At 39.7% G+C, this 24,846-nt stretch overlaps 1 protein-coding gene across 1 annotated transcript in view; it reads right to left on the reverse strand.

Moving 5' to 3' along the window:
• The window catches only part of thsd7aa (thrombospondin, type I, domain containing 7Aa), a 204,048-nt gene that overhangs the window by 133,653 nt on the left and 45,549 nt on the right, over positions 1-24,846 (reverse strand). Inside the window, exons 4-6 of the mRNA XM_048608398.1 lie at positions 17,391-17,572; positions 6,781-6,936; positions 4,215-4,418 (exon numbers count right to left, since the gene is read on the reverse strand). Of these exons, the coding sequence (XP_048464355.1) occupies positions 4,215-4,418; positions 6,781-6,936; positions 17,391-17,572 (542 nt within the window). The remainder of the gene's footprint in view (positions 1-4,214; positions 4,419-6,780; positions 6,937-17,390; positions 17,573-24,846) is intronic.

Here is a 24,846-nt window from a genome sequence, read left to right on the forward strand (position 1 = left end):
TTTGGGTTTTCTCTCTTCTTTAAGAAGCTCTTACCTGGCACTTGTGCAACATAAATGTTACTTGTCACTTATGCGGCTGAACCTGAGGGTCATCTGTATTTTGTTGCATGCAGACATGAACTGTTCTAATTTCTAAGCGGCGGAAGTGAAATTGAGCATTCTGCAATCATTGGTGAACAATCACACATCTGACTTTATAAAAGTAGGAAAGGCTGCTGATAAAACAGTTGAAAATATCTAGTTTAGAACAATACTCTGAAAAACTCCTACAGTGAAGTCCTGCAGTTGATATAATTGATATGCCACAACTACAATGATCTTCCTTTGAGCTATGTACGACTCCCACCAGTGGAAGATTTCTCTCTGATCGTTAACTGCAATGTCACATATTCAGTCAAATGCTGCCTTTATATCAAAGGCAGTCACTATCACCTCACCCGTAGAATTCAGGTATTTTACCCATATTCGGACCAAGGCTCTAATGAGATCAGGGACTGAGTGATCTTGCTGGAACCAGTGTTTCAGTGAACAGATATTGCTGTGTAAATTCCACACAGTCAATGCCGCCTTTCCACATTTGCTGAGAATAAACAAATGGGACAATAATTGGCTGAACTGAACTTGTCCAGGCAATTTTCCACTGTTGGGTACATGCTAGTGTTGACATTGATGTGAAAAACTTGAATAGAGATACCACTAATACTGTAGCACAGGTCTTTATGGATGTTGTCAAGAAAAATACAGATTGTTAGAGAGTGGCAGCCAAGAGGTGAGCATTTTCATGGGCTTTAAAAGCAAGGGAGAAGAACACTGTTAGAGGTGAGGGTGGAGAACAATGTTGGACTGAGGGAGTGAGGAGAACACTGTCACTGTGAGGGACGGAGGGGAACACTGTCAGTGTGAGGAATGGAGGAGCACATTGTCAATGTGAGGGAGGGAGGGGAACACTGTCGGTATGAGGGAGGGAGGGGAACATTGTCAATGTGAGGGAGGGGGGGAAGACTGTCAGGAGTTAGGGAGGAAGACTGAACACTCTGTGGGTGAGTGTGAGAGATTCCAGTGTAAAATGGTGAGATGTGTCTCCTGACCATGTTGACGCTCAATTCCTGCTGGAACCAACATCGGAAATTGATGGTAAGAGGCCAAATTAAATTGCAGTCTGCTTCAGACATGCTCTCTTGAATGCCCATCTTAAGAATTGGGACCTAATATATCAGCCAAAAAGCTTCTGCACTGTAAGCAAATGTGCAAAAGCAAATGTTTTATCATCTCCTCTGAAGAGTGGCACCTCCAAGAGTGGCTTCTTCAATGGTGCATCACTCAGTTCTACACTGAAGTGCTGGTCTATATTATTTGCTTATGGCTTCAGATTGGGTTTTGAACCTGCAACCTTGTATCTCAAAGCTGAGATGGATACCACTGAATCCGGACCTACGCCAATGAGAGGCAAAGAAGCCAATCAGTTATGAATTAATCTTCCATGCTCCATCTACTTTCCATGATACATCACATTATGGTCATTCTCAAATTGTCAAAACTTGACACAAGCCTTGATTTCCATAGATTAACATCTTGAACAATAATAGCTTGTTCTGCTCAGTAGGTATATACGGTTTATTTCATGCATTACATAATCATAATGGTTTATTTACTGACATGGAACACCATGGATGAAACATTCCCAGCTTGACTGGATCACTCAGTGCACAAGTTTTAAAAATGTATTTGTAGGTTTTGCTAGCAAAGCCAACATGGATTGCCCATCTCTCAATGCCCACAGTAAGTGGTGGGCTTTCTTGTTGAACAGTTGCAGTCTGTTTGGGAAATCATACCACAGTACTGATAAGGAAAGGTATCCAGGATTTTTACGCAGTGACAATGGAGGAACAGTGGTATATGTCTAAGTCAAGATAGTGTGTGGTTTAAGACAGGAAGTTAGAGGTGATCGGATTCCCTTATATCTGCATCGTGCTCTTCTGGGTGACACAGTCTGTGTGCTTTGGAAGTACTGCTGAAGAAGCCGAAGTGTACCTATTGTTAATACACCATATCCTTACTAGGCCAGTAATGGAGAGCATTAATGTTTAGCCTAGGGGATAAGATGTTGATCAAACACAGTTTTGACCAGGATGCTGACAAGCTTCTTGAATGGTGTTGCAGCTCTATCCATCTTGGCAACGGGACATTAATCAATTACATTCCGACCTGTGCCTTGCAACAGTTACTAACTTCAAAAGTACTTAGTTTGCTGAGAATATGGTAAGGCTGTAAATGGTGGCATACAAAATGCAAGATTTTCTTTGTGGATTTTGGAGAGATTTTAAGGAATAAGGAAGAGAAGTCACTTGTCAGAAGATATCCAGCATCTGTCATGCTCTACTAGCCACAACATAAGACCATATGACGTATGTGCAGAAGTAGGCTATTTGGCCCATTGAGTCTGTTCTGCCAATCAATGAGCTCATGGCAGATCTGATAACCCTCAGCTCCACTTTCCTGCCTTATTCCCATAACACTCGATTCCCTTACTAAGACCTGTCTGGCCTAGGATGAATATATTTAAAAACCTAGTCTCTATAACCATCTGTGGTAAAGAATTCCACAGATTCATTGTCCTCTAAGAGAAGAAATTCCTTCTCCTCTCTGTCTAAAGTGGGTGACCCCTCTGAGATTATGCGCTCTCATCCTAAGCTTTCTACAAAGGGAAGCAACCTCTCAGCACCTATTCTGTTAAGCATCTTGATTATTATATATGTTTTAAAAAGATTGCATCTCATTCTTCTAAACTTCAATGAGTACAGGCCCAACCTATTCAACTTCTATTCATAAGAAAATTCATCCATGCCCACGATCAACCTAATCAATACCTTGCAACACCAATGTATCTTTGCTTAGATAAGGGGAACAAAAATGCTTACAGTTTTCTAGGTTTAGTCTAATTAGCGACTTGTATAGTTCTAGCAAGACTTCCCTACTTTTACACTCCATATCTTTTGAAATAAAGGCCAACATTCCATTTGCCTTTGCTTTTACCTGCTGAACTTGAACACTACCTTTTGTAATTTATGCAGGAGGAGCCCCAACTCCTTCTGTGCTGCATCTAAATAATATTCAGATCCTCTGTTTTTCCTGCTAAAGTGCGCAACCTCACATTTTCCCATATTATAGTCTATCTTTCAAGTTTTCACCTATTCATTTAACTTGACAAAGGCTTCAATTCCATTTTCAAAGGATAACCTCCAATGCACTGTGTGACATCTTTCAACATTTTACACCAATCATTCTATGTCTATTCTACATAAGATGGTCAGATAACTGCTATTTGGTATAGAATTATGAACCGTTTTATTTGATGACTTCTGTGAGGATTTGATTTGACGCTACCCAAGATTTACTCGCACAGTATGCATAAAGACAGGAGACCTTTTATCAAGTATTTAAAATCAAGTGGCAGAAGTGAAATGCTTGCACCAATTGGATAGAATAGATAGTCAGAGTCTGTTTTGGATAGAATGGATAGTCAGAGTCTTTTTCCCAGGATAAAAATGTCAATTACGAGGGAATATAGTTTTAAGGTAAAAGGGGGTAAGTTTAAAGAGATGACAGTGGCGAATATTTTACACAGTGGGTGGTAAGCGCCTCGAATACACTGCCAGAGGAGATGGTAGAAGTAGATAATTTAGCAACTTTTAAGAGGCCGCTTGACAGAGCTCTGAATAGGCAGGGAATAGAGGGATATAGGCCTTGTAGAGGCAAAATGTTTTCAGTTAAGAAAAGTGTCATGTGTCAATGCAGGCTGGATGGGTTGAAAGACCTGTTCTTGTGCTGTACTGTTCTTTGTTCTAACCTGCACTTCATATGTCTCCTGTCAACTAATCTACGGCTGACAGTTTGCAAATAAACATACAGGGAAGTTGGGTAATAACAGTAAGCATTAGTAACAGAGATCTCATCACACAGGTACAAATGCATTGTAGATGTTAAATAGGAATCTGAAGAGAAATGTTCTATCAGAAGACAAACTGAAATTAAAGGAGACTTCATTCACTGATTTAAATCATCCTGACAACTTCCCCTTTTAGTGCTGGAAAAAAAACAATGAATCAGTTCACTACGTATTATTCTCAACCTATGAAAAATGTTTGTTTATAGATACAAGTGAAAACACTGCCTTCAGATACCCATTTATAGTAAATATTTTAATAGTAACTTACGATTGCTGTTAACACATTGAACTTCTGGGGTTTGGATGCCTGGCCCACAGTCACTATCATTGTCGGGTGAACATTCTCCCAGTTTCACAACCTCCCAACAGTAACAAGATGGGTCATCACAGGGAATAGCTTCAATTAAGTGTGGACAATTCCCTGCACCACCAGTAGGTTCATTCGCAATTTGTCGTTTCCGCAGTTTAAATCCTTTAGGAAGGAAACAATTTGTTTTTAATTTATCTGTTCACAAATTAAACAGTCAATCATAGAAAGTGGCCTTATCTTACTACTTTTTCACTATCAGTATATAGGTGAAATCTTCAAAAGAATTTGTAGTAAGTGTGGATCATTTCAACCGAGGAATTATAAAAACAGACTTCTTTTTATAACTTAACCTTACAAATTCTGCTCTGATAGAATTAAACGAAGCCTGGCGGATTTGCAGCTCCTACATATTTCATCACTGCATTCATTAAATCTTATTAAAATGTCCCAGTCCTTTGAAAAGAATCTGCACATTTTTGTTAGAATCTGCTTTTACAACTATAAAAAAGTCAATGTAGTATGAAGTTTGAAAAATAGAATGAGGTTGTTCTGTGCACTAGCTGTTGTGAAATTTTAAATTCATTCAATCAGGGCATATTTATGATTTGATTATGCTTACTGCACAGATGAGGAAAAAAATGAGAAAAAGGGAAAACATTCAGTACATGTGTTTTATAGCTACTGTTTTAATTTTACTTCCTACTCAGTTCTTCTTCAGTTGTCCAGACATTTTCTATTTACAAGGTTATGCTCTCTAACATTTAATTTATATTCAAATAAATAATAATTATTTCATTGGTTACAGCCCTCGTAATAATAGATCCATACAGTCTTCAACCCATCAACAATAACTACCACGAAAGACACACTAATCTCTATTTCTTGCACCTGTCCCATATCCTTAAATTTTATGATATTTGAAGCAGTCATCTGAATATTTTTTAAATGTTCTGAGGTTTCCGGCCTCCACTACCTTCCCAGGCAACGAAATCCAGATTCCCACCGCCTGCTGGGCTAAAATGTTTTCTCCCCAAATCGCCTCTGAATCTCCTGCCCCTTACCGTAAAACTTTGCCCTCTTGTGTTTGATTCCTCAACCAAGAGGAATAGCTGCCCTTTATTCACTCTGTCAATACCCTCATAATCTAATATATCTCAATAATGTTCCCCCTCAGTCTTCTCTACTCTATAGAAAACAATCCAAGCCTATCCAGTCTCTCCTTATAGCTCAATTTCTCCATCCCAGACAAATGGTTCTGACCCGAAACATCAGCTTTCCTGCTCCTCTGACGCTGCCTGGTCTGCTGTGTTCCTCCAGCTTCACACTGTGTTATAACATCCAAGTGATCCTCCTCTGTACCCCCTCCAGTGTTAACACATCTTTCTTGTAGTGAGGTGACCAGAATTGCAGAGGTACTCCAGCTGTGTCCTGACCAATGATCTGTACAACTCCAGCATTACCTCCTTGCACTTATACTGTATGCCATGACTGATGAAAACAAGTGTCCCATATGCCTTCTTAGCTACTCTATTCATGTGCTCTGCCGACTTCAGGGATCTGTGAATAATTACCCCAAGATCCCTCTGTTTCTAAGCTACCAACGTCCTGCCATTTGTTAAATAGTCCCTCATCTTGTTTCTTCTTCAACAGTACATCACTTCCCACTTATCAGGGTTAAACACCATCTAGCATTGGTCTGCCCATCTGTTCAACCTATGTATATCTTCCTGTAACCTACAACCATCTTCTTTGCCATGCACCACTCTACCAATCTTGGTGTCGTCTGCAAAGTTGCCTAACATTCCTCACACATTTTCATCTATATATATATTTATATAATATATGTATGTATATAACAAACAATAAGGGTCCCAGTATTGATCCTTGTGGTCTACTGTTGGACACCAGCCTCCAGTCACTCAAGCAACCTTCTACCATTACCCTTTGCGTCCTATTGCTAAGTGAGTTTCTGATCTATATCGCCAAGTTTCCTGCAATTCCATGTGCTTTAACCTTCTCAATTAGTCTCCTATGTGGGATCTTGTCAAAACCTTTGCTGAAATCCATATATACCACATGAACTGATCTTCCCTCATCCTCACACTTGATCACATTTTCAAAAAATTCTAACAAATTTGTTCAGCATGACCACCCCCTGACAAAGCCATGCTAACTATCCCTAATTAACCCATGCTTTTCCAAGTAGGTATTAATTCAGTCCTTCAGAATTTTCTCCAATAGTTCCCTTACCACTGATGTGAGACTCGTCAGTCTGTAATTTCATCTCAACCACCCTTTTAAAACGTAGAACCACATTTGCCACTTCTCCTGTGGCCAGAGATGAATTTAAAATTTGTATCAGAGCCCCTGCAATTTCCTGCCTCGCCTTCCATATCAGCCTGGAATGCAATTCATCCAGGTCAAGTGATCCGCCTGTTTTTAAGCCCAACGGGGCCCCCACTTCCTATGTCAAATTGTGCAAGTTCCTCACAGTCGTTTTCCTGATTTCGTTTTGGTTTCTTACCTTTCTTTCCTTGTGGATTGTCACAGCTTTCATAGGTACATGGACCCCAAGCAGACCAGGATGATACTTCACACTCAATGGGGCAGGCAATCTGACACAACTGTGTGGTGTTTGGTGTGGGTCCATTACACAGCTTGTTGGCAACAGGCTTCTCAACTAGCAGTTTAAAGGGAGAAAAAAAAGTATTGCTTTACATATTAAATATAACACACAAAGTATAAACTCTTATTCAACTATGCTTCCTTTAGTGTCTTGAAATTGTCAAAATAAAAGGCTATCAACATTCAGACAGAATGTACACTTAGAATGGTGAGTAATAACCTTAAATTTAATCAGGGAGTCAGCAAATTGAAATAGGAGCTAGTTCCAAGTGTTGAACCCACCTTCCAAGGGGATGGCAGTAATTATTGAGATCTTTGGGCACATGGGACAAGACATCCCACAAGATAGTGGGATCCAGAGTGTAAGATTTCCTTCCTTTCCTTCTCTGTTGCAACTCTGCCTCATTGTTGAAGTGTTTGGGTTCAAAGCAGGATGCAGCTTAATTGTGTGCGAGTTGTTCCCACTTTGAATGACTGGTGACAAGCTCCTTTCAGTTTTTAATGTCTGTGCCATTATGTTTCATTAATAGCTTTAGAATATTTTTGTACCATTTTCTTTGCCTTGGATGGTATGTCATCATCAAGGATTCAGTTGTTTCTCCAGACTCATTGGGAGGATCATCAATCAAACACTTCCTGAAACAGTTTTGCAAGCATCTAGGTAAATCTCCTACAGAACCAACTTCACTGGTCTGGTTCCACATGCTGGTGATTGGAAAGCAAGTCCTCTGACATGGAACCCCTGTTTTGTTACATGAACGGAGCTGTAATAGGCCCTTGGTTTACAACAATTGGCTTCAATGGTGTCCTTACCCTCCTGGCTGGCAGCCAATTGGTCCTCAAGCTATCTCATTGAAAATGACTCAGGGTACAAATCATGGTGGAAAACCAGCACAGAAGCTGTCAACATCAAATTTTACACCCATCCCTCTCAGATCACAACCTTCAACCATGCACTTGCAGTTTTTATGGCAAGTTGTTCATTTTAAAATTTGTTTGAAAGTCAATTAAAGTGACACTCGATCTTTGTTTTCCTCCACAAATAATACAATGAAGTAGATAACAACTATCTTTGAGACAATGGCAATAGTGTGAGCTCTCTGGCCATTTTTGTGACCTTGCTGTGTATTTGTTATGCTTCAACTGAACAGGGACCGATTATCTTGCCCAGTTGTGGAGTGGCACTCATCGGAGATGAAGGTTGAAATATTCCTTTAGCTCAGGGGTAGAAGAATTTCAGGTGGAGCAACATAAACCATCTGGAGTTAGATAAGGATTTTGATGCCTTATCCCTCGAGGGTCGGGCGGTATCTCCAGCCTGGGCCTATGTTGCTGAGACTGCATTTATATGGAGGTTCCTGAACTGCATAACATCCTAAGCTTGCACTGGCATTCACATATAGTGGCACGGTGGCTCAGTTGTTAGCATTGCTGCCTCACATTATCATGGACTCAGGTTAAATTCCACTCATGTACGACTGTCTGTGTGGAGTTTACACATTCACGCCACATTCGCGCGGGTTTCCTCCATGTGCTCTGGTTTCCCCCCACAGACCAAACATATGGATTAGCCACGGGAATTGAAGGGTTACAGGGACAGGGTAGAAGGTTTGAATCTGGGTAGGATGCTCTTTGGAGGGTTGGTATGGACTTGATGGGCTGAATAGCCTGCTTTCACATGGTAGGGATTCTATGATTCAAAGGGATAGGGACTGTGCAGGATGTAAAGATTAAAAGGTGAACATTTTGACCATTGCTGCACAGTCCAGTCATGAAAAGACAGGAGATGCTTGGAATTGATACATCAGACATAAGATTGCCTCTGTTTAAGGAAAAAAGGATGCATTTCTCACAAACAATCATGCTAAAATCTTATTTGACAAGGGGCATATGTGTCAGACAAAATTGATACCAGTCTTGTTAAAACAGGCACTGTGAAGATCATGAAGAATAAAATTTAGAAGGCCTAATTCAGCTTGTTGGTTTTCTGTGGAAAGAAAATTATAAAACACTGACCATGATATTCTATCCATAATATACACTTAATCTTTGCAACCTTGAGCAGATACCTTTTGTAAATGAAAAGCATCCTTAAATGTGTGGGTGGGACTTTCAGATTCGAAGTTCAGATGCCATTTTGGCTGGGCTCACAGTTCTTTAATTTTCAGGAACATTCAGGACACTTTTCCCTGAGAGGGAGGTTGAGCAGTCTGAAACAGCCCTGGATCTGTTGCTTGCCATTGAAATGAAAGTCCAGGCCATATTATCATGTAACAAGGAAGATGGAGAAAGTGGAAAGACTAAGATATTTCAAAGTAGATTCTTGATCAGTCAGGGAATTGAGGGCAGGAAGTGGACGTGAGGAATAACAGATCAGACATGATTCGTTGAATGGGAGAGCAGGCTCGAGGGGCTGAACGGCCTATTTCTGTACCTATTTCTTGTGGCCTATTGTCTTCAAATCAATATTATTCTAACTTCTCTGACAATTTATCTAAACCAACAATAGTCCATATAGTGCCACGCATATTGTCTATCCACAAATTTTCTTATCAGCTCATTGGCAAACTGGCTTTCAGATGGCCCTACCAACTCTTGAAACAGGACAACCTCAATCCACTGATAGCCATAGACCCCTCTCTTTCAGCACTCAATAATATTTACTCTCTTCTCACCCTCAGATACATCATTCACTCCACTCCTACATCCCCAATTAGTGTTCACATTCGTCCTTCACCCCCAGACAATGTGGGGTTGAACATTTTGGGGAGGGGTTAGTTGATGTTAGTCCTGGGATACTTTGATACTCAAACTGAGTTGTATAGAGGGACAGTCCTGAGCAGGCTTTATACCTGCGATGAAAGGTTTTTCTAAGTAAATTCATGTAAAAAACAGAGCAAATGCAGGTCTCAACTGACCAAGTTTCCATAGAAACTAGGAAAAAGAATAGGCCATTTACCCCATCAAGTCTGTTCCGCCAATTAATAAGATCATGGCTGAATTGTGGCCTAACTCCATATACCTGCCTTTGGCCCATATCCCTTAATACCTCTGCTTAACAAAAAATCATATATCTCCGATTTAAAGCAAACAACCAATCAAATGTCAACTGCCATTTGTGGAAGAGAATTCCAAACTTCTACCACCTTTTGTGTGTAAAAATGCATCCTAACATCTCTCCTGAATGGTCTTGTCCTTTTTTTTAGACTATGTACACAGTTCCGGAATCCCCACTGAGTGAAAATAGTTTATATTTATCTATCCTGTCATTATTAGAATCCCTACAGTGCGGAAACAGGCCATTTGGCCCAACAATTCCGCACCATCCCTCCGAAGAGCATCCCACCCAGACCCATTTCCCCATGTCTAACCCACCTAATCTAAACATCCCAGGACACTATGGGCAATTTAGCATGGCCAATCCATCTACCATGCACATCTTTGGACTGTGGGAGAAAACAGGAGCACCTGGAGGAAACCCACACAGACACGGAGAGAATGTGCAAACTCCACATAGTCACCCGAGGGTGGAATCAAACCCAGGTCCCTGGTGCTGTGAGGTAGTAGTGCTAACCACTGAGCCACCGTGCTCTTGAAGACTTTGATCCAGTCACCCATTAACCTTCTAAATTCTAAAGAAAACAGGCTGAATTTCTATACTGTCTCCTCTTAACTTAATCCCTGAAGTCCAGGTATCATTCTTGTAAACCTAGGTTGTACCCTCTCTAAGGCCAATGTATCCTTCCTGGTGCCCAGATACGTTTGCAGCAATCCAGGGAAATGAATATCTGAATCTCCTGTTGTAAGAAGTATGAAGCAACCCAGGCAGGGTAAAACCGGCAACCAGAAGTTTAAACTTGCTGTGTAAGTGCTGCAGATGTGCAAACATCACCATTTCCTCAGGGTATCAGCAAAGTAGGTTGAGTGAGATGTCACTTACCATTTTATAAGACTGCAATCTTTATTTTTTTCTATAAGAATCTGCTTAGATAAGCAAAGAATCAGAACAGAGTACCTCTATGAACTGCGGGATGGAATAGAAATGAAGAAGACTACTTCATTAACTTTGGAGTCAGAGATCAAAGAATTGGGAGATTATATTAATGCAATGAAGACATAAGAATGGAGAACCAGTGAAGAACGCTAATTTGAATGAAAGGATTGAAAGGGAAGCAGTGGGGGAATCTGGGAAAAATAATGTTGTGAACTGGAAACATGGAAAATCTGAGAACGTGTGACAGGGATTTGGACGTGGTTGAAGGATGCAAGGATGAACTGAAAGGGAATGTGAAGAGTCCAAATGTAAACTGGGAAATTGGGAGAACAGTGCATACTGAACCGTTTAAAAATAATTAATAAACTATATTTAAAACAGAGGTAGATTTTGATTTTGAGGAACCGAGTTAAATGGGTCTAACTTCGACAAAAATAAACAGCAGAGATGTAAAATGGATGCCAATTCACCGTCAGGAACACAGCAGGCCAGGGAGCATCAGAGGAGCAGGAAAGTAGACTTTTCGGGCTGCGACCTTTCTGAAGGGTCTCGACCCGAAACGTCAACTTTCCGGCTCCTCTGATGCTGCCTGGCCTGCTGTGTTCCTCCAGCTCCACATTGTGTTATCTCTGACTCCAGCATCTGTAGTTCTTACTACCTCGCCAATTCACTGCCATCCACATTACACTACTACATATGGTCAAATCCATTTTATGAAGAAGTGACCTGTAAATGACATGTAAACAAATTATATAAAATGTAATATTTCAAAATGAACAAGTTTATATCTATAGCTGCAGCATGAACCATGCAGCACTGCACAAGCAGACTGCCTCTCCAGTTATGCCCAGTTCTACTCTTAATGTTTAAGAGAGACTGTCATTCAAGTTTAGAATACTTGTGAATTACAAGTTTGTCAGACTTATAAAAAATCACTGCTGAAAATATCTCTAACCATATCTGTTAGGATTACAAAATACTCTTGTTGCTGTTCAGATTGCACAAGAACGGAATTACACAACCTCCTGAGTAACACACTTGTTTGAAAACAGTGTCAGAACAACCTGTCATGCTTGGGTCTTTAATTGTTTAAATGAATTCCAGCAAAACAAATTTCCTGTAGAATGTCTTAATTATATACCTGTTACTTCAAAAGTGATTGATTGAAAGGATGCAAAATTAAGTTGCCCCTGGTTCTGTGATACACTTTCTGAAATAACAGACAACAAATACTTTGTGAATTCCTCAGTGGTGAATCCTTTTTATACAAAGCCTCATTTAAGCAGCAATTGCTTTGAACAATCTGGAATTTGGAAACAAGAGAAATTATTCACTATGAAATAAGTTTATTGCACTCTACCCTATTTGATCAACTGAAAAATTAAATGCAATGGCCCTGAAATTATACTGTATGATAAATAGCAAATAAAGCCTTAATAACTTTGTATTTGATGCCTTTGTTTCAATTTTAACAGAGTCCTTCACTCACTTACCTAAATAAGCTGGCATATTTGATAAGATAACAGAAATTATATTTTGATGCAAATGTTTTGCATGGTTTCGTTTGCACAGTATAATTCCTCTTGCAATGTGTATCAGTCATAGACTTGACAATGCCTGTCATCAGTAGAATTTGAAGTGGCCCATTTCTTCATGAGAGTGACAAAGGGAAAAGAAATGCCCTCTCACAGAATAAAATCCTTAGAGAATTTTATATTTTCATATAAATGAATTCACATGAACAGTCTAAGCATTCAAATAGAATATCTTACCTTTGCACAAGTTAAATTTTGTTGGATAACATTTGAATAAGCTTTTTCCTGGACTATAGTTCAGCTCATACTAGTCTCTATGAATATTAGTATTGGAAGGACACAGTGATCATTGTGTTCAGATTCAACAATATTCCTTACACGTCTAATAGTTTTGTTTCCATCAGAGAGGGTTCTGCCCCTACTTCACCAGTATGAGTCCTCCAGTGACGCCAGATGAGACAGAACATCTGACTGAATCATTGGTTTGTGCTGGGCCAGACAGAAACAGACGACAAAGAACTTGGAAATTACTCGCCCAAGAGGGAACTATTAGGGAGTGCAATACTACTTCAGAGTTGCCCAGTGAGCATTAACAACAAACTCCCCATCTGTTAGTGTCAATGAGGTAGCAAACCATCTCCTTCATAAGACAGATGAAAAATAAAAGTAGAGGCAAAACCGAATCAAGTGGAGATACTTCCAGAGGCAGCAAAACCTCAGACCTTAACCTGAACCCCGGACCATCCTGGAATTGGGCAAAGCAGTATGTATCATCACTGCTGCTGGTTATGAGAATATCATCACTGAGTTCTTAAAACAACTTGATGAAGTGTTACCGGACTCAAAATGCTAACTCTGCTTTCTTCCTACAGATGTGGCCAGACCTGCTGAGTCTCTCCAGCAATTTCAGTTTTTGTTTCAGATCTTCAGCATCCACATTTTTTTTTATTTTATCTGAAAATAACTTGATGGCCAGATCCTAGCTGGCTCGGTTCTTTACAAGGGTCAAATGCAAAGGGAAATACTGACAAAACCCTGGCAGATGGCTATAGTAACTGGTCTCTGAAAATGTGGTGAAAATTTAAAATTCCAATATGCTTATTAGTTATGATGCAATGTGTCTAATTTATACAAATTGTAATATCATGTAAAATTTGAGTTTGAAATTGTGAATGTTGAACTGGTGGCATATGGGGTTTTCACTGCATCTGAAAGGTTTAATGGTTAACTCGTAAGTATTTCTGTAGCCATGACAATTTCTTTTAAAACAATTTGAGAGAGAAGATCTTCAAGAACTGAATTTTTTTTATATATTGAAAGAGTTTACAAGCAAACAAAGTATACTGTGTAGTGTTTTAGGCTTTCTGATGGAAGATTCTGGACCTTTGTTTGTAGTTTAGGAGAAGTAACTATAGTTTGGAGAGAAACCTTTCAGTTTTTGTGTCAGTTTTGAGCAGTTCTGCAGGGTTCTTAGCTGAAGCTGGATGTGTAATGCAGTTTCTCCTAGTTTCAAACCAGAAGTGCTTAAATGGATCATTGAAACTGAGAGAGTTTAAGCATGTTCTGAGGAAGGGTCACCAGACCTGAAACATTAACTCTGTTTTTTCCTTCACAGATGCTGCCAGACCTGCTGAGCTTTTCCAGCAACTTTGTTTTTGTTCCTGATTTACAGCACCTGCAGATCTTTTGGTTTTTATAACGTTTAAGCTGTGTTAAATGAAAGCTCCAGGAAGAGGCTATCAGGTTCTTCAATCTGGGCGTTGAAGTCACATGTAAATTGAGTTCAAAGACACGATGGAGAGGAGATTCTTTCCTGGGAATACTGTGAAGGAAAACTTTTGAGTTCTATAAAGGAGTGTTTTTGGGATTAACGTGATTATTCTTTTACCATGCATTTCAATCTCTTTAAGTATGCATTACGTGTAAATACTTTGGTTCATTCTATGTTATCTACATTTCTTCTATCTAACAAGCTTGTTTATTGTTAAAACCAAAATCTGCAACATTGTGTGTCTATATTTCAGCTAAAGATCACATTTTTAAAGCAAAAAAAATTGCTATCGAGCCAGGTTTCAATCTGGGAGCCTTATTTTCTATTAATAACATAAGCTGGGGTCATGGCACAGCCAATGTTCTTTGTTATCAAGGGGATAGAACACCAGATCCTATCGTGGATCTAACTAGATGTAGAGTATATCCTGTGTGTACACCAAGGAGGTTTTTGACAAGGAAGAAGCATGTGCGATCAGGCCCCGAGAAGGGAATGACAGATTTAGTGAATTAGATTACCTTGGAGTAAAAAGTTAGTTTTAGTCTCAGTTCAGAAGTATTGGGATAAACACCCAGAGTGATTATTTAAAATGAGCACATTGAAGTTGAGGTGTATGATAGCTCCTTCCTGCAGTTCTAGTTTAAATATTTAAGTCACAAATGGCTTAAATTTACCAAAATGTTAAACACTGCGATAATGGTGCAAGTATTATACAAGTAATGTTTTGGGAACTGTACCAGGGATGATTTAGGTACAATTTTGGATATTGACTTGTTTCTTTTCAATTTCTAAATGAGCGCTTTGGGATTAATAAAATTATACTTTTACTGTGTAATTAACAACCTTGAACTTGTATTATGACTGGATGGTTTGGATTATTCTACTTTATCCACATTCCTTCATAACAAACTTTATTTTGCAGTTAAGGCAAAACTCACACCTTTGAATGCTTACATTTTAGCAAGAAAACACTTTGTTATAACCCAAAAGCAAGGTTTTATCAAGCAAGGTTTCTGACTGGAATCTGACTTATCTACTAATAACATCTGCAGGGATCAGAACATAACAGAACTCAACAACTCAACATTATCACAGCTATTCTTCAATCAATTCACTTCCTTGGCTCCCTGTCCTGAGCAATATCAACCTCCCACTCAAAATCAGGAGGGTAACTGCAACAGCAAAGCTACTCCAGGAGATCTGCTTCAACCTAAGCCTGTGCTTGTTCATTGACCTCCTCAACCCGCCATCTGCCCACCTTTCCACAAGCCATCCCATATGGTTAAAAGCTACTACACTGAAGATTAGCAGCTAAGGACATGTGGCAGGAGGATGGACAGGAGAAAATATTCACCAGAAATCACACTCTCAGTATAGACCCTGCTGCTCGTCCATGTGACTTTGATTTCCAATGGAAACAGTGAATCCTTTAAACCATTTTCAGACTGACCTAGTGCTCTGTGCAGCCACCCAAATCAGTGTGGACAATAAGCTGTATCCAGGCTGCAGGCATGGTGCAGTCCAAACAATGACTCATTTTTAAAAGTCATTTTTGCAGGCGTTGCTGGCCGGCCAGCATTACCTGTCCCTAATTGCCCTTGAGAAGGTGGTGGTGAGCTTCCTCTTTGAATCGATGCAGTCCACCCGCTATGGGTTGACCTGCAATGCCACTAGGGAGGGAATTCCAAGATTTTGTCCCAGCGACAATGAAGGAATGATGGTATTTTTCCAAGTCAGGATTGTGAGTGGCTTGGAGGGGAACGTGAAGGTGGTGGTGTTCCCATGTATCTGTTTCCTTTGTCCTTCTAAATGGAAGTTATTGTTGGTTTGGAAGGGGCTGTCTGAGGAACTTTGTTGAATTTCTGCAGTGCATCTTGTAGATAGCACACACTGCTGCTACCAAGCATCAATGTTGGAGGGAGTGAATGCTTGTGGATGTAGTACCAATCAAGCGGGCTGATTTCTCCTGGATCATGTGTTTTTGGGCCACACTATCCAGGCAAGTGGGGAGTATTCCATCACACTCCTGACTTGTGCCTTGTAGTTGATGTATAGGCTTTGGGGAGTCAGTAGTTGAGTTATGTACTACAATATTTCTAGCTTCTGATCTGATTTTGTAATCATTGTGTTTATGTGGTGAGTCCAGTTGAGTTCCTGGTGAAAGATAGCTCCAGGATGTGATAATGGGAGATTTAGTGATGGTAACACCATTGGATGTCAAGGAGCGGTGGTTAGATTGTTTCTTACTGGTGATGGTCATCACCTGGCATTTGTGTGGCATGAATGTTACTTGTCACTTGTCAGCCTAAGCCTGGATATTATCCAGATCTTGTTGCATTGAACTTAGACTGGATCAGTATCTGAGGAGTTGTGAATGGTGCTGAACATTGTGCAATCATCAGCGAACATCCCCAATTCTGACCTTATGATTGAGGGAAGATCATTGGTGAAGAAGCTGGAGATGGTTGGACCTTGGATACTAGCTTGAGGATGTCTTGCGGAGATGTCCTGGAGCTGAGATGACCGACCTCCAACAACCACAACTGTCTTCCTATGTGCCAGGTATGACTCCAACCAGTGGAGAATTTGCCTCTGATACCCACTGACTCCAGTTTTGCCAGGGATCCTTGATGTCACATGGTTAAATGTGGCCTTGGCATCAAGGGCTGTCACTGTCACATTATGTTAACTGAACTTGAAGGCAGGGTACATGGATAGGAAAGATTTAGAGATATATAGGTCAAACATGACAAATGGGACTAGTTCAGTTTAGGAAGCTTGGTCAGCATGGACAAGTTGGGCTGAAGGATCTGTTTCCATGCTGTATGACCCTAACTCTATGTCTCTATGACTCTAGCCACTGACAAGATTATTGCATGGCTGCATCCGTAATTTGATTTTTAAAACAATCAGGGAGAGAGAGAATGAAAATTAACTGCATGCATCATCCTTTAATACAATAAAGCCTTTCCTGCTCATACAGTTGCATCAAATTTGAGTTTAATGCTGAGTCATCCACAAACTTGAGGGTAAAATGTAAGGTGGTCAAGGTGTTTGACATAATTAATATCATTGTTAAAAATGTAATTATTTTATCTAGAAAGGCTTAGCTGCAATGGGATATCACAGCAAATCAAACTGACATTTAAATTTAGCCTGTCGGTGATAATCACGGTGGGTCACATTACAAATCAAACATGGTCTAGTACCTTCCTTTTCCTTATGTTTGTTCTGATGAGATAAGAGGTTTTCATTAGCCTGCACACAGTAGAATTCCCGCGTCTGAATTCCCCCTCCACAGAGGGATGTTTGATTTCCACGTCTTCTATCTTGCTGGCTGAGTAGCACATCAACACGACATTCACTCCATTCTGTTGTCCTCCATGAATACCTGCAACAAGCAGTTTATGAACACATGAGCATATCTAAATGAGTTCATTTCGAAATGAACAACTTCGAAATTTCACATGTACAGCAGCAGTTCAAGAAAGCTCATCAGTGTCACCCTGAGGGCAATTAGAGATGGGCAATAATTGCTAATCTTACAATAGACATCCAAATCCCAAACGTGGCATTTTTTTTAACTGCCAAATTTAAAAAAAAGTGTTCTTGAAAAAGAGTGATGCTGGAAAGACTGTCTTTGTTATTGGTTCACAGTAGCTCATAGAGGGTGATGAATGACTTTCTTGAACTACTATTATCTTATTCTTGTTGTACATTCTTTTGTTTTTACAATGGAATAGCTTGCTAGGCGATTTCAGAGGAAATGGAAGTCACAAATGCAACTGACTGGCTCAATTTGTTAAAACCAAGGTTTCACAATTGATAAAAACCGAAAGAACTGTGGATGCTGTAAATCAGGAACAAAAACAAAGTTGCTGGAAAAGCTCAGCAGGTCTGGCAGCATCTGTGAAGGAAAAAACCGAGTTAACATTTCGGGTCCGGTGACGCTTCTTCAGAGCTCACGATTGATGGTCTGTTGATCTGCATTTTGAGCTCAGGCTCTAATAGAAGATGTGCCATTGAAAGTGGTGTCCATTCAAATTACAAATGACTATTTTTGTGTATGTTCAATAGCAGCAGAGACAGGTGACAGTCACTGTTTATCTGTTTGAAATATACTGTTCATAGTTGCCACATAAGATATTTTTCTGGGTTGAATATTGAAATGCTGACGGAGATGTCTATGGAAATATAGATGAGAAATATGGCTCAGTTGCCTCATTATTTTTTAAAGCAAGGAGCATCTAACATCCTTCTGTCGCATTGCCATCAGCAAACCACAATATTCTATACCCATGTCACATACTTAGAAATTCTATCAGTAGAATTCTGCAAATTTAACAGAGAAAGCAAGCAATGACATCAGCAGAAAGGCTAAAGTTGAAGTTGCAGACTGGGATTAAACTGACGGATTAAAGGAAAATGCATTTAAATTATTTCAAAATATTGTCAATCAAAATGCATACATGCACAGCTATATCCCTGCTCCACAAAGAACAAAACTAGGCATTGGGGATAATACAGGGACGAAGAGAAATATTCAGGTCCCGGGACTCTGCATTGCAACAATGAAGACAATTCTATTTTGAAAAGAAAACATTGGAGGCAAATCATTTGGACTGTTCTACATTCCTCATTCTAGCAGCTATTTATTGCTGCTAACATTTGTACAAGCCAGAGAAAACAAAAATGATCCTTCAAGCAAACATTATGAAAACTTTCCTTAATTTGCTGGCAAGCATTCTACTTCATAAAATAGACAGCCGTAAATCCATTTGAAGATTTCTGCATCAAATTTTGGGGAAAAAAATGAAGCTTACATTTCATTTAGGCAGAGAACATTGAGATTGATGCTCAGAGCTGCATATCCTTACTGAAATACTTTGGCACAACATTATAAAGAAACATTTTGATTTATGTTTAAAGATTCTACGTTTCCCGAAAACTTCAAAGATATTCTATACTCCTAGAGTTAATGCATATAAAGAGACAGAAAGCTTTTAAGTAGGACTTTAGATGATCTTTGCTTAAAAAATTAATGAGGCATCCGGGCCATATTTCAGATCTATGTTTTTATAGACATCACAGTCAGAAATTCCATTCCGAAGCCGGGAAAATTTTTTTTTGAGGCAACCATGAACAATATATTTCAAACTGATAAATAGTGACCATCAGTTGTTTGTGCTGCTATTGGACATACACCAAAATACTTTGTGGTAATTTGGATGAAGGATGCTTTCTTGCTAATGATGGCACATGAGGACTTATTTTTCAGCTGACTTAGGAATCTTATAAACTGGAATGCTGAAGATGAAGGGTGTTATTAATTCTTCAAGCTGTTCCAGCACACACTTTAGTTATGCTGCTGTTTAAAATGTAGGTATAGGAAATAACTGATCTCAAAAGGAAACAGATAGGGCATGGTAGTTAAGGCTTCAAAGCTGGTGAGATTATTGTTCAGATGGGTGGGCAGGCAGGCAGACAGGTGGGAGAGCAAGCGAGTGTACAAGTGAGGAGTGTTTCTGGCCTATTGAATATAAAATTACCAGCCAAGACCAGGGGTGGAATATAGCACAGGAAAATTAGAAAAGGAAAAACAGAGCTACTACCTATACAAATGCAAAGTAACAAGGAGTCCTGCTGAAGGGTTTCAGCCCGAAACATTGACGTTCCTGCTCCTTGGATGCTATCTGACCTGCTGTGCTTTTTCAACTCCACATTTTTTGACTCTACCTTCCAACATCTGCAGTTCTTTCTGTCTCCTAACCATTAGTACTGATCTTGTGAGAGCATGGATCTTATAGGACTGCAATTCAATGATCAGAAACTAAACCTTTTATAAAAATCTGTTCATGAGATGTGCACAGAGCCGACTAGGCCAGCATTTATTGCTCATCCCTAATTGTCCAGAGAGTGGTTAAGAATTAATCTAATTTCTACGCTTCTGACATCACACATAGACCAGATTGGGTAAGGATTACAGCTTTCTTTCCCTAAAGAACATTAGTGAAACAGATGGGTCTTTATGATATTCGAAAATGGCTACATGCCTACTATTTGACCAGCTTTTTATTCCAGATTTCTTATTAATTTTAAATTTCACCAACTGATAGGGAGAGATTCAAGCGCATGTCCCCAGAACATTTGCCTGAGTTTCTGGATTACTTGTCCAGTGACATTACCAGTACGCTACTGTGTTCCCAAATTAGGTGACAAGAGTATCATGTTAACTTCAATGTCTAGCATCACTTCTCACACTATAAAAAACAGACGGCCAGCAATTGAAAAATCAGTAAAATAAAACAAAAAACTGCGAATAATGGAGATCTGAAACAAAAACAGAAATTGATCGTGAAATTCAGAAAGTCTGGTAGCATCTGTGGGGAGAAAGCTGGTGAAAAGTCACAGGACCCAAAACATTAACTTTGCTCTCTCTCCACAGATGCTGCCAGACCTGCTGAGTTTCACCAGCAATTTCTGTTTTGAATTGAAAATCAGAGTCGGAGGAGAGGGGAGGTGGGTTTAGATTGGGGTCGTTAGCCAAGAGGCACCTCACTGATCCAAATGATATGCAAAACACATCCCCCCATGCTTTCCTCATGCCTTTTTTGTTAATACAGGAACAGCCAAAAACACCTGATGCCAAGAAGTTGCATAAATTCTGAAATCAGGGTATAGCTGTACGACACATGGCACCTTTTAGGTATAATTGATGGAGTGTGCACAGAATTACCATGCTAATCTTTACCAGGTATTGAGCAACTTACCAAGAAATTCTTAACAGGAAACAGCCAAGGGAATCTTTTTCGTTGATGATGGCTTCAGGAGCAAAAGACTCCCCAAAAAATCTCTGGTCCACTCTATATGATTCAAAACTGCCCTGAATTCACGGATGCTTTCACAAAGTGAGCTATCACTTGGCTCAGAGACAGAATGGCCAATTGCCATAACTGGTATGTTATAACAAGGTGCCTAGCTGCAACATGCCATGTTAATAGCATTGAAGCTTAGGCCTCAGTCAGACACCAAGGGATTGGCGGTGTGGTATTCGGCTGTACCTCAAAGAACATTGCTCTGTCTGATGGATTTGTGTCACTAGCTGTTATATTCATTCTTCCTGCTACAAATTGACTTGCGATCAGAGAATATTTGTCCATAATGTAAAATGTGCTTGATTTCAATACAGTGAAACATGTTGTTGTAGAGAAAATGTAGATTTGCTTAGACTCCATGTCCTACACGGCCTGAGGAAATGTCTCATGACAATAGAAAAACACAGTGTAATGGCCTTTTCTTCTGCTTCACTGAGCCTGAAATCTTTCAGGAATGATGCATACAGCGGGTTGCAGCACAAATTAAGTTTAACAGGATATTGCAGTTCCTATGCAATCTGAAATTTGAAGTCAATTATGGAAAATAAAACAAATTACTGGAACCCTTGGTGTACTGAATTCTCCTCGGCACTGTCAAAACTGCAATTTCTGCTGAGTACAAGTCATCAAATTACTATTGTGGTTCTTCTTGATAATCTTTTCCAGTTTTTAATGCATTTTATTTAATGCGTCTCTTTACATTGCTTCTGCCCCCACCTGTACTCAGCCAGAAGCACTTAAGGATATAAGCCAGCAATACAGTTCCTCATAGGCAACTAAGATTCTGGCTTAAGCTTTCACAGACCATTGTGTTGTGAAAACTAAACTTTCAAAAGAATCTGTTGAAATAAGACTCCATGGATGAATCAACTTTTATTGGCTAACTGTTTGTGAGTTCGACAAACTTTTGGAAGACTTTCTGCCATGATATCTAATGTGATTTCTTATTATGTGTTACCTAATATGCCTCACTAATTACTTATCCTGCCCCTAAGGCATCCTTCACTTCTGGTTCCGGTCCCATCATCCTACTAGGCATCATTCCTGAAACAACTCACTACTCAGCAGATATACGCCAAAAGACTGGCATCCCTGTGTCCGAGCCATCTTTGAAAGGCGATTGTGCGCGCAGTCAAGCACTGGCATTCTGAAGCAGCTCTCACTATTGCCTTCAACATCTTCTCTTGCCCACTCTCATCCACTCCAATCTCCCTCACCACTAACCCTGCATGCCTCTGTGCAACCTATTCACTCACTGAAGACACCTTGGTACCTTTTACCTACCTGCTCCAGGTCAAAGAGCTTTGCCACCCACATTCACCTCACGTAATTCCTTCCTCGAGAAAGCTATGTAGAACAATGCAAAGAGCTCATCTAGGTAGAAGGGTGCAGTTCCAAGAACTTTGAAAAAACTTGATATCATCCAGTACAAAGTTGATGTTTTGACTGACACCACTTCCACAAATATTCACTTCCTCCACCCTCAATGGTAAGTAGCGGCAGTGCGTACCATGTACCAAGTTGCATTGCAAAGATCCTTAGGTAGCATATTCAAAACACATTACCACTACCATCTAGAGAGACAAGGGCAGCAGATACATAGGAGCACCACCACCTACAATTCCCTCTAAGCCACTCACCATTGTGGCTTGGAAATATATTGCCGTTCCTACAGTGCTGATAGGCCTTTTTGTTCATTCATTACAGGATGAGAGCGTCGTTGACCAGGCAGCATTTATTGCCCATCCCTAATTGCCCAGAAGGCAGTTAAGAGTCAACCACATTGCTGTGGGTCTGGAGTCACATGTAGGCAAGACCAGATAAGGATGGCAGTTCCTTTCCTATAGGATATTACTGAACCAGATGTGTTTTTCCAACAATTGACAATGGATTCACAGACATCATTAGATTCTTAATTCCAGATACGTATTGAATCCAAATTCCACCATCTGCCGTGGTGGGTTTCGAACTTGGGTCCCCAGAACATTATCTGGGTCTCTGGATTAATGGTCCAGCAATAATACTACATGGTCATCGCCTCCCCACAAAATGCTGGAACTCTCTCCCTAATGGCAGTGTAGATTTACCTAAACCAAATAAATTGCAACTGTTCAAGATGGCTCCTCATCACCACTTCCACAAAGGCAACTAGGGATAGGCAACAAATGCTGTCACAACCAGCAATTGGCACAAACCATGAATGAATAAAAATAAAAGTCTGACTAGCTACTTGTTAAAAGATTAACTGAGTGACTGTACAAATAATAAGATAAAGTCTTCTTATACTTGAGCACCACATGTTGTGATGTCATTTAGATGTCTTCAAGGTATATATCTACCTCTCCCCCAAGCTCTGTTGAAAAGTACAACAGTAGTTACGGGAAAAAAAAATTCTTCAAACCTTTTTGTACCTCAGCAACAAGCAAGTTCTATGTTTTAAGAGATCGCACTTTAAATTTGCCCTTGGCAGTTTTTAGTATTTTTTAAAAACTGGTATTCAAACCGCTAGCTTGAATGTGCTGTCTATATGATGCTAATCTTTTTTTTTACTATCCTGAAGGCAATTTTCCAGTTTTTTCTTGTTTCTCCTCTAGCTGATGCATCATGTCCTGTTGAAACTTGCAAGATCCAGCATGGGATAAGACTGGCATATTTAACAAATCTAAGTAAACTCCACACCTCAAAATGCAAACTATGAATCAAAAAATCATGATGAATGTAGTTCGATAAAGCGGAGGTAATGGCCTAGTACTAGCATCACTGTACTAATAATCCAGAGACCCAGGTAATGTCCCGGGATCCACGTTCAAATCCCACAGATGGCAGAATTTGAATTCAATAAAAAAATCTGGAATTAAGAGTCTAATTAAGAGATTCATGAATCTACTGTTGATTGTTGGAAAAACCCATCTAGTTCACTAATGTCCTTTAGGGAAGGAAACCGCCATCCTTACCTGGTCTGGCCTATATATGACACCAGATCCACAGCAATATGGTTGACTCTTAAGCAATCAGGGATGGGCAATAAGTGCTGGCCTGGCCAGCAACGCCCTCGTCCTAGAAATAAATTTAAAAAATGTTCATGCAACTGGTACAACTGAACACAACCAGCCTTAAAATTTCAAGTGCACATCATGCAAGTCACAAAGTTAACAAGTTTAATCTCTGCTGCGTGTGGTAAAATGGAATCTGATTCACTGAAGTCAGTGAACCTGTCCAGACCAACTGCCCAAGCTCACACATAATGATCACAGAGATGTACCAGCGGGCACTATGCATCAATAACTCTGTATCTCGTTGACAGAATGACAGGCCTCCAGAAAGCGGACAGCTTAGGGAACTTTTCTTTAAAATATATTGCCGTACTGAGCAAAATTATAAATGATAGTAAGTAGGGACACAAGGTACATTATAATGTTATCATTATTGTATTGCTGAAGATCACAGTTGACATTTTTATTCCTTGAAACAATGTCAAAACATTCCTTTCTAATCATAAGAGGATTTTTCTTTAGAAGCACAAGAGTTTTGCACATGAAAGCCATAAAATAATTCAACTGGAAAAAAAAATGATTTGATGAAGGGTTTTATCTCTAAAAGGATGAACATCACATTAGATGACACTAAACTGTATTGAGAACACTCTTTTGAAGTGAATGCTTTCATACAGTTTCATTTTGCAAGTAATGTGTGTAAAAATAGTGGAGAGAAGTTCAAACATATAATTGTAACAAAATAAAAGAAAAAATTGCACTTTAATCCTTAACCTTGGTTAACCCTCTGTAATAAG

The sequence above is a fragment of the Rhincodon typus genome, chromosome 2, assembly GCF_021869965.1.
Source record: "Rhincodon typus isolate 14 chromosome 2, sRhiTyp1.1, whole genome shotgun sequence".
Classification (NCBI taxonomy): Eukaryota; Metazoa; Chordata; class Chondrichthyes; order Orectolobiformes; family Rhincodontidae; genus Rhincodon; species Rhincodon typus.